The sequence below is a fragment of the Periplaneta americana genome, chromosome 6 (assembly GCF_040183065.1).
Source record: "Periplaneta americana isolate PAMFEO1 chromosome 6, P.americana_PAMFEO1_priV1, whole genome shotgun sequence".
NCBI lineage: Eukaryota > Metazoa > Arthropoda > Insecta > Blattodea > Blattidae > Periplaneta > Periplaneta americana.
Window position 1 is genome coordinate 27,068,592 of NC_091122.1, and position 11,580 is coordinate 27,080,171.

General features: G+C 39.1%; 1 protein-coding gene across 1 annotated transcript in view; it reads right to left on the minus strand.

Moving 5' to 3' along the window:
- LOC138702165 (odorant receptor coreceptor-like) overlaps positions 1 to 9,687 on the minus strand; it is a 38,881-nt gene extending 29,194 nt beyond the window's left edge. The window contains exons 1-2 of the mRNA XM_069829771.1: positions 9,437 to 9,687; positions 4,860 to 5,139 (exon numbers count right to left, since the gene is read on the minus strand). Coding sequence (XP_069685872.1) covers positions 4,860 to 5,139; positions 9,437 to 9,687 — 531 coding nt within the window. The remainder of the gene's footprint in view (positions 1 to 4,859; positions 5,140 to 9,436) is intronic.
- Positions 9,688 to 11,580: the final 1,893 nt, after the last annotated feature.

The following is an 11,580-nucleotide window of genomic DNA, read 5'->3' on the forward strand; positions in this document are numbered from 1 at the left end:
AAATCAGGTAACAGAATGGATGTGGCTTAGTTGCGCCCCGAAGAAATCTGGTAGCAGAATGAACATGGCATAGTTGCGTCCCGAAAAAATCAGGTAGCAGAATGGATGTGGCTTAGTTGCGCCCCGAAGAAATCTGGTAGCAGAATGAACATGGCATAGTTGCCTCCCGAAGAAATCAGGTAGCAGAATGGATGTGGCTTAGTTGCGCCCCGAAGAAATCTGGTAGCAGAATGAACATGGCATAGTTGCGTCCCGAAGAAATCAGGTAGCAGAATGGATGTGGCTTAGTTGCGCCCCGAAGAAATCTGGTAGCAGAATGAACATGGCATAGTTGCGTCCCGAAGAAATCAGGTAGCAGAATGGACATGGCATAGTTGCGTCCCGAAGAAATCAGGTAGCAGAATGGATGTGGCTTAGTTGCGCCCCGAAGAAATCAGGTAGCAGAATGGACATGGCATAGTTGCGTCCCGAAGAAATCAGGTAGCAGAATGGATGTGGCTTAGTTGCGCCCCGAAGAAATCTGGTAGCAGAATGAACATGGCATAGTTGCGTCCCGAAGAAATCAGGTAGCAGAATGGATGTGGCTTAGTTGCGCCCCGAAGAAATCAGGTAGCAGAATGGATGTGGCTTAGTTGCGCCCCGAAGAAATCTGGTAGCAGAATGAACATGGCATAGTTGCGTCCCGAAGAAATCAGGTAGCAGAATGGATGTGGCTTAGTTGCGCCCCGAAGAAATCTGGTAGCAGAATGAACATGGCATAGTTGCGCCCCGAAGAAATCAGGTAGCAGAATGGACATGGCATAGTTGCGCCCCGAAGAAATCAGTTAGCAGAATGGACATGGCATAGTTGCGCCCCGAAGAAATCAGGTAACAGAATGGATGTGGCATAGTTGCGCCCCGAAGAAATCAGGTAACAGAATGGACATGGCATAGTTGCGCCCCGAAGAAATCGGGTAACAGAATTGATGTGGCATAGTTGCGCCCCGTAGAAATCAGGTAGCAGAATGGACATGGCATAGTTGCGCCCCGAAGAAATCAGGTAGCAGAATGGACATGGCATAGTTGCGCCCCGAAGAAATCAGTTAGCAGAATGGACATGGCATAGTTGCGCCCCGAAGAAATCAGGTAACAGAATGGATGTGGCTTAGTTGCGCCCCGAAGAAATCAGTTAGCAGAATGGACATGGCATAGTTGCGCCCCGAAGAAATCAGGTAACAGAATGGATGTGGCTTAGTTGCGCCCCGAAGAAATCGGGTAACAGAATTGATGTGGCATAGTTGCGCCCCGAAGAAATCAGGTAGCAGAATGGACATGGCATAGTTGCGCCCCGAAGAAATCAGGTAGCAGAATGGACATGGCATAGTTGCGCCCCGAAGAAATCAGTTAGCAGAATGGACATGGCATAGTTGCGCCCCGAAGAAATCAGGTAACAGAATGGATGTGGCTTAGTTGCGCCCCGAAGAAATCAGTTAGCAGAATGGACATGGCATAGTTGCGCCCCGAAGAAATCAGGTAACAGAATGGATGTGGCTTAGTTGCGCCCCGAAGAAATCTGGTAGCAGAATGAACATGGCATAGTTGCGTCCCGAAGAAATCAGGTAACAGAATGGATGTGGCATAGTTGCGCCCCGAAGAAATCAGGTAACAGAATGGACATGGCATAGTTGCGCCCCGAAGAAATCGGGTAACAGAATGGATGTGGCATAGTTGCGCCCCGAAGAAATCTGGTAGCAGAATGGACGTGGCATAGTTGCGCCCTATGGGCATAGTGCACACGAAAGTGATTGTTATAAATTATATAAATTACTTAAAATATTATAAAAATATTATTGTGGTAGCTGCGTTGAAATCAGGTAGCATAATGGAGAGGGTATAGTACACACGTAAGTGATTGGGATAAAATATGTTACAGAGTTTCTCAAATCGAAACTTAAAACCATTGTGAATTATTAACTCTACCCTTTTCACTAAACATAACATTCATTAAATTAACCTCACTATACGCCACAGATGTTGTGGAAGTCACTAATAAAAATGTCAAAATTGCTAAGGTCCCATATTTCAACGACTCACTCATTTGAATATGTGAGTTAATAAAGTAATGCCAACTGCATTGTGTTCATTTTTACGGTAGGCTATCGATGTTATGTTTTATTTAACGACGCTCGCAACTGCTGAGGTTATATCAGCGTCGCCGGATGTGCCGGAATGTTGTCCCGCAGGAGTTCTTTTACATGCCAATAAATCTACTGACATGAGCCTGTCGCATTTAAGCACACTTAAATGCCATCGACCTGGCCCGGGATCGAACCCGCAACCTTGGGCATAGAAGGCCAGCGCTATACCAACTCGCCAACCAGGTCGACTAGGCTATCGATAATCACTGCATAAACAGTAGAAAAACAGTTAATAAAGTACTGCCAACTTCATGGTGTTCATTTTAACGCTATCGATAATGAATATTAAATCGAATAAGAAATCAGTAAGGCTGGTTGATTACGAGGCTCGAGTTCCCGTTGTGCCGTCTTAGTTTCGGCACACTATGTTCATTTCTTTCTTTTCCTTTTCTTTCTTTCTTTTCTATTCTTGTTATTTTCTTTTTATTATCAGTTACCCTCGCCTTTCATAGGTGGCTTCACTTCTTCTCCATTTTTAGTCTTTATTTCTCCTTTAGATAGCTTGTTTTATTTCTGCCATTATGGCTCTCTTATTCCTCACGTATAAGGAGCGAATTAAGTGATCACGTGTCTTGCGCTTTGAATGCCATTGGCCATTTTGTATTAATTATTCATTAGCTTCGGTTTTTCTGGGGGAGAATTTCCATACAGTTTGTCTCGTTGAGGAAGGTTGGACGACAGCTGTGGAGAGGTTGTGTGTGTGTGTGTGTGTGCGTGCGTGCGTGCGTGCGTGTGCGCGTGCGTGTGCGTGTGCGTGTGCGTGTGTGACTATCCGTGAGGGGACCACGGATAACCCAGTTCGGGAGGGACGTGGACTGATGTAGTCTGGGATCGAACGGAGTTCGTGACTTACTACAGGCGGAAACGTAGCCGAGCTGCTGTGATGTATGCTGTGTGTATATAGAGATATGAGAGATCATTGTTGAGTTGGTTTCGAGACTGGTGTACCAGGAAGCTAAACAGGTTTTCATATGTTAGTAATGTTAAGTTTATTAGGATTCATAGAAGGACTTTGATTTCATATGGAGTATGAAAGAATAACCTGGCATTCGTCAAGGGTTTTACATTGGTTGTGTTCTGTTGTGTATTAAGCCTCGTTCACATTTTTCAAGTAACTTGAATTCAAGTCACGTGATTTCAAGTACCTGAATTCAAGTCGCCGTTCAGACATATTGAAGTTATTTTGTTTTTAAGTAGGATAAAATGGCGTCCATGGATGTTGTGCAATTAGGAATTTCTGTAGTAGCAGGTATCCGTGCCAGGTAAATGATAAATATATTGAAGAAATGGAAAACGCGTTGTGCAGTATGGGTTAGGAATTAGATTAGTAAGAGAAATACACGACCACTGACTATGACAAATAGAATAAGTGAAATCTTCAAGCAGATTTAATAATTCTTATCGCAAATGTAATAAAACATAAGCGAGTCTGATTTACCATAATAATTGAAGCTGTTACAGTTCCCCCACAAAAATCTATCAACCACATTGAACCATGCCAGTTTCGGCGATAAATATCATCCCTTCAAGCAACGGTTTTCTCTTCTTAATCCCTCATATCTTCCTCACTTCTTTTCTATCTACGTTTAATAGTTTTGTATTATTTTTCATAGGCTATCCCATCTGTGTCCACGTTAAAATCTCTGCTGTTCAGTTCTTCAATGAACTCTTCCTTTCTTTGCAGCTTTCTTAGGATTTCTATTACGAAACTTTGCAGTTACTATAATCCGCAGGCCTTCGTGAATTTTATACAACTTCAGAAACTCAAATATTTGGTCATTTTTTCACTTACTGCTGTTTCCTATTATTTTTACGTTCCCAGTAGAACTGAAAAACAATCAGCTGTTAATTTAACGCTCTTAAAATAGCTGTTAATTTAAATTCCCGCTCTTTTCTCCTTGAATTCAACTTATCAAGTGACGTTCACACTTTTCAAGTCAAGTAAAAAGTAGAAAGGTATCCAACTTCACTTGAATTTGAATTCAAGCCGCTAATTGATTTCAAGTCAACTTGAAACATAGTTCACACTTTTCAAGTTCTTCTTTCAAGTGACTTCAATTCAAGTTACTTGAAAAGTGTGAACGAGGCTTTAGTGCTTTTCTGCCATATCAGACAAGTTGGGACTTGTCTTGCAAGCTGTTAATTATTATCTGTGTGGACAGATGGCGTTACTAGTTTGTGTAATGGCGAATGCCAGTTCAGTGACCTTTAGCGGCAAGCCAGTGTCGATGCGTGGGTGAATTATCAGTGAGTGTACTTTATTGGAGACCTTGGTTCATTTGCATCTTCCTAAAGTGTTATTAATAAATGTTGACAGAGAGTGTTAATGATTTATATGGAGTGTTTTCTTTGTATCACCTCACCACAGAGACAGTTGACCCTATCATATCTTTCGACGGCAGGGTAATTCTTTATTGTTGTAGTATTGTTTACTTAATACTCTTATCAACTGTACAAAGTAAAGAGCAGCGAACCGTTCCACAGTAATGCCTTTTTCTCTACCTATTTCATCGGGGGCAACTATGCCATGCCCTTTTCTCTACCTGATGGTAACGGGGCGCAACTATGCCCAGGGACCCTTTTTTATCTGCTGCATCTTACCTGACCGTGGGGCGCAACCATGCCCTGCCCCAAGTGACAACTAAGTGCCGTAACAAGTAGGAATGCCGTATCTCCACATACCTGAAAGAACAACATAAACTCATGGAGCGGACTGTATGACGTATCAAACGGCAACCAGGCGTTGAGTCCGAGGTTCTGTCGAGATTGAAAGGTGCGGTAAGCCATGTACACCCAGGTGGGTATCAGACAGCACAGAGACGCGGTGACCGCAACTTTTTCAATCACCGCGATGATGCCTGCCTTGGTAGGGAAGCCAGTCTCTGGGTCCCGTTTTGGAAGATGTTCCCAAACGAACTGGTCAGCAAGAAGAATCATCTCTTGAAAAGACCTCCTCTTGAACCTGTAATATTGTAACTTTTTAATACAAAACAATAATGTAATTTTATTGTTTCAACAATAGTTACTTTATAATTTAGTTTAAATACTCCCGTCAACAATGGGATTTCCACTCCACACAGCAACACAGTATTCGTTATTGCACTCCACAGACGACAATAACAATTTACTTGGATTATTGAGAACAACAATATACTGCAAATCTTAACTAATGTTCACAAAGCACTATTTACAACACAGAACTGTCAGTTCTCAGTTCACAGTTCGTTTGCCTTGGCTAGTTCTTCTAGCTCAGTCACTCGAGTTCACAGTATCTCGAACCCCAGACCTTCAGAGACAGTCCACTGAACTTCGAACTCAGGTCCCCCAACTGCGGTCCACTGCACTCGAACTCAGGACTTCGGACGCTCACACATCTGCGGACACACTCAAGTCGAACTCCGGTCTCGAAGCTGGCTTCACTCCTACACAAGACTGGCTGACTTGCTGCCCAACGACTATAACAACTGCTCTCGTTCACTTGCCTCTCTTTTTTTATAACCAAACCATAGTTTCCAGAGAGTACGATACTGGAAATTTCTACGGATGCCCAGAAGATGGACCCCTCGAATTCTCTGGATTTCTCCCCTCACTGCCGCGGTCGCTATCTCTCCTCTCCTCTCTACGCCACAGCACATGCCCCAGGAAGCAGATGCGCGCGCAACTTCCGCGCCGAACCACGGCCGACCTTGCCCTTCTTCTGCCGGTCGTGAGATCGAATCTCACGTGGCTGTCACAATATGTTATGGCTATTTAACGAGTGTGTTTGCAAAATCGATAAATGCAAATTGTCTTTCTGCATCGGTCTGTTAAAGACAGGGGGTTTCAAACTAATACTGCAAGGTGGATCATATTCGGGCAACATCACCTAGATCAGGCCTGCAGAACTCGAAAGTAGGGGAAATATGACGTCAACCTCACTCCACTTCTATTGGGGATGATCGAATTCCGCGTAGAGTTGTTTACATTCTCTTCCCGTCCAAAGGCCCATCAGTGGCGGCATGTAATTTGCAAAAAGGATTGTAATAAATTCATTGTATTTATAATGCGTTATCTCGTTTCAAGGTTTACAATTAAGCTAGATTTCCTGTCGGTAGTTTCTTTGAGATTCCTTTGCACCTAACCTGCTTTAGATTTTCAAAAACTTTCCTCGCATCATCACCTACGGAAACATAAATTTATAGCATTTAAGTAATGAACCTTGAAAGTCACTATTAATTTTAATTCAAAATGAACACGAGTGACGTCCTTAATTTAACAGAATATAAATAAATAATCAATATACAGTTCGCAATAATGAACTTACCCGAAAGTTTGTGCATTCCATAATTCTTAATATGGACTTTGTTGAAATGTGGTTTAATATTGAAATGACGAGTAGAAATAAATTGGATGGGACACAGTAAACAAGCAACGTCTTCAACAACAAAATTATCATTTTTCCCATTTCCTTTGGAAGTAGTATTTCTTCACGGTTTAGATTTTGCCATGTTCCAGTTCTCTTTAAACTGCAGTATATGTATTCATTTACTCACTCACTCACTCACTCACTCACTTACTCACTCTATTTTTTTATTTATTTATTTATTTATTTATTTGGCTGGAGTGCGTTACAATGTTGAATGACAGCAATGATATCCGGTCATATAGCTATCACTCACTTATCAACGTACAATTTATTTATCGTCCTATTACCAGTGAAACCAGTTAAGACCAGTAATGCAAATTTTGTAAAAACAGGAATTAAAACTTTATTAATGCACGAAAATTCATAATAAATTCTTCAAATAAAGTAATTGCTTTGTTGCCTGCATGCAACATTTCGGACTTATTTCATTTTAGTAGAATACAGAGCACGGAAAGACAAGTCGGGGATTTTATTATCTGTTCATTTGTAATTATTGATAGCGTATTGTATACCTGCCGCCGCGAGAATGAATGGTGATGCAGCCGAGCGTAACTAGAACGCCATGATCACACTGATAGAAAAGGTGGGTGGAGTAAGGAGGGGAGTAAAGCAGTCGCTCTGTGGAGCTACAGTTCTGCAAGTCTGACCTAGATGGAAGGCCAAAGCCTTGCTGTCGTGAAATCAAATATGGCCGTCTACGTACGTTATTGTAATGTGAAAATGTTGTGATTGAGAGAATAAGTATTTAGGCGGTGAAATTAAATTGGTTATTACAAATTTCAAGACTTAGTAAAATTAATTTACAGTTCTAATTCTGTGGTGTGTAATTTTCTGAGTACAGCTGTGTATTAGATATTAAAAACTACAAAACTTGAGGTGGTTTGATGACTTTATTACCATTAGAAATAAAATATTATTGTAGTTAATGCCATGATGTGACTATTTTTCATTAATTATACATATTAATGCTATATTGATGATATGAAAGTGAAACATTTTGGTGTTATATAAGTAGATGTAGAGAATATCTTAAATTAGATCTTGATTTATATAATTTTCTGAGTGGCTGCAATATAGTATATGTTATTTAAAACTGTAAAACTTACGTAAGATAATAATATTGTTATTAAAAATCAAATATCTTTGTAGTTATTAATCAAGTGGGATTGGGTCTTTTTCATATATTTAATGGCGGTGTGGTGGAGATATTTCTGTGCGTGATTCTCCTCAGTATTGGCTCGAGAGAGTGCAAAACTTAGAGTTCCTAAGGAAAGATCAAAAGGTATTACTTACTGATAAAATATGAGGTCTACAAGATTTTGTAGTCTCCTGATCATTTCAGAAAGATCTCTTAGCAGGATAAAATGATTTTATCCTCTACATTTCAAGGTAGTTTACGAAACGTGCAGCAGCTATACCAAGATGTTATGTCTATTGTTCGAAAGCATAGCAAACCTGACATTTTTTTTTTTTTTAACTTTCACCTACAATCCGCAATGATCTGTAATAGCTACTGCTTTACTCCCACATGAAAAACCGACTGATCGTCCTGACATTGTTACTTGCGTTTTCGCGTTCAAACTAAAAAAAAAAAAAAACTGAAGGTGTATAGGTTCAAGAAAAAGTATTTGGCATAAAAAAAAACATTCAGTGGGAGTATGTTTCATTATTATGGAAGCAAATAACTTTCAGAATGTCTGATATTCCTCATCTATACTAATAATAAATCTGTAGCCGAAATTTTTCTGGTAATTTTCGATTTTCCAAAAATAATTGGTCCTAACATATATGTATAATTAACCGCCCTGAAACCGAAAATCACTTTTTTGAAATTTTTGTTTGTATGTCTGTCTGGATGTTTGTTACCTTTTCACGCGATAATGGCTGAACCGATTTATATGAATATTAGAATATAAATTACGTTCGTTGTAACTTAGAATTTAGGCTATATGGCATTCAAAATGCTTTATTTAAAAGGGGGGTTATAAGGGAGCTTGAATTAAATGAATCGAAATATATCCCTTATTATTAATTTTCATGAAAAATATTAGATAACAAAACTTTCTTTAAAAATAATTTCCGATAAGTTTTATTCCATGCAAAATTTTTATAGGACTGATATTTAATGAGATAAAAGAGTTTCAAAATTATAATAACGCCATCTAAGGCGGTGTAATGAAATAAAAAACAAATGACTTCGTCTATAAGGGGCCTTGGACATTAACAATCGAAAGCTATGAAACATATGGTAGCCTTCAGAGAATGTTTCTGTGTTTGTATGAAGTAATATCGGAAGCTAAATTAACCGATTTGTATAATTAATTATTAATTCACCATTGGAAAGTGTAGTTTCTCTAGATAGACATAATGCTATAATGTTATTACAGTAACTTCTGAGTGAATCGAGGACAGGTGAGATTAAAATAGCTTCTTATGCACAGAAAACTTGATAGGCATTCGTTTCCTGTATTTCCTAAAATAATTTTTATGACCAAATGTGTGCTCGCTGGATCAAAATGATCGCATTTTAATTTTTTTAATACAATTTAAATTAAGTAACATAATAACGATTTATCCTCCTATCAAACACGAATGTTCCTGGATCAAATGTCCTATTTTAATTATGTAATTACTTTATATTTATTTCTAACGTGTGCAGCGGAGCGCACGGGTACGGCTAGTTGAAAATAAATCTGAAAAATGTTTATTTGAACGTCTAATGAACTTAGTTTGCAGCATTTGCTGCACAAGCCACTAGTAAATAATAATAATTTTCACAGAAATTTTGTAGATTGATAAAAATTTTTAGAATATTTGGCGAAAGTAACTGAATCTTAATATATTTATTTCATACTTTATATAGATATTGGTCCACACGCAGGCGGTGATAGGTAACAAGGCCGTCGCGGTCTCCAAAACGCGTTTAAAATCTCTCCAATTAAGAGTCAGGTCGATGACCTCCCCCATCCAGTATCCATATGCAGGCAGTACACAGAAAGTTTGGTAAAGTAAGTACAAGAATGAGAATGGTCTGTCCTCCAGCTGGTTGCCGCCAAACATGATGACTCTGACGAAGAATTTAAATCGCGGGGGTGCTCTTTCCATGGTGCCGATATCACTACTGCTTAAGAGCGATGTACTACAGCCAACCGGCTTTCATGAACACAAACATTCCATTAAAATTTATAACACGGAGGAGAGAAGAGGCAAGTGGGGACAATTCTTAATAAGCAGCAACCGCACGGAACGACACATCACGCAAATATCTAAACTGCCTCTGGCACGACGTGCAACTACAGGGACATCATTTTATTTTTACTAACATTTCTAATATTAACCTGCCTATACCTTTGGCTTAAAGGTTGTGAACCAGAAACACCGTTTGATACCCCCTTCCACTAGAGTTCGATGGTAGTGGCGTAAGATACAAACAAATCACTTTACTAGGTATAGGAGGGATGAAAAGTAGTTCATCCATTTACGTAAACTAGGAAATATCGCGATTTTGAGTTTGATAATTTTCATTAGGTTTTTCTTTAGTCAAAATACAGTAAAATATTAACAATAAGTGTTTTTATACTCGAACTGAGCTGTCCATGTGGACGTATTCATTATGCAGCGCATATTATACTGGCTATAACACATTAGCGTACAATATAGAGAATGAAGTTAAATTGAAAAATAATCATAATATGGATATTTAAACACATATTTGAAAATGATGGCCTTTCATTTCTATACAGATCTCAGTTCTTTTTTTTTTTTTTTTGCATATTATCGCACTATAAATTATTGCATCTAATTCCAATTACCAGTTTCGTCTTTCGTACTAGTAACTCATGTTGAAATAATTGTGTACCTACTCTATAAAAGAGTACCTTACGTACCGTAAATTCAATCTTCACTTCTGCCCGATCCGAAAAGATTTATTCAGACATGCTATTTATTGTCCATTCAAGTGGTTTTGTCGAAGGTCGTAGAAAGGAGGGAAATCATGTGACAGTTAATTACTTAACGAGGCCTTTTTATTTAAGTTATTTTAAACAGTTGTATAATATTACGTAGACGTCCGATTCCTAACAGAAATTAATGTTTTCAGAAAAGAGCAAAGACAGCCCAGCCACAAAGGGACGGGCAGAAGTGGGTGGGGGAAATCGGGATGCGACATAGGCAAACGGACGACAGTACCTGTGCGAGAATATGATTCAATATTGAAAGCGAACATATTTCTGGAACGTACTATACTCATTAACTCAGTACTGTTTGTGTTTACGAAGACCGTAAGGCGACTTTGACTGTATACGCTTGGAGAACGGTTGTAAGTTTACTAGTAGAGAGGGTGGGAGTGAAGTACATTAAAAAACTCAGGTACAATAAAAATTGAAGTAAAAATAAAATGATGTCCCTGTACAAGCAACTCCCGTGCAACCAGACTTCATCATAGGGTTAGGCCTACAATGTCCGAGCATAGAACGTATACGAGGATTGATCTCTATGCTGTAGCCCTGATCTATTTCTACTTGAACTAAAATTTCCATTTTGTGATACAAAAAATTACTGAAATATGTTATTGCTATGTTGTGCCCAAGGATTATGATAAGCAATATATTTCCACTTTATTTTAAAGTACTGAAATCGTATTATTAATACATGCATACATGCTTTACATGCGAAAGAGCTCGCTTCCTGTTTCGACAGATTACAGAGCACAGTTTAGTTAACGTCAGCAACTCAGCACAGTCCAGTCCTTGAACATGCAGAAATGCGTACGCTTGCATTTTGCATTTTTATCACGAACTCAACTTAGCAACAGCTGAGTTACAGCGAAGATATAGCGTCTCTCGCGAGACATTTTAATTGGCGATGATTCCGAAACTCTGAATTTCCATCGATCAAGTCAAAAACAGATTCAGTCGTGAAAGTTCCTTGAATCCATATTGTTCTAAGTAACGACCGGAAACGCCGATTTGAAAGGATGGTTAAGAATCAGAAGCGTGG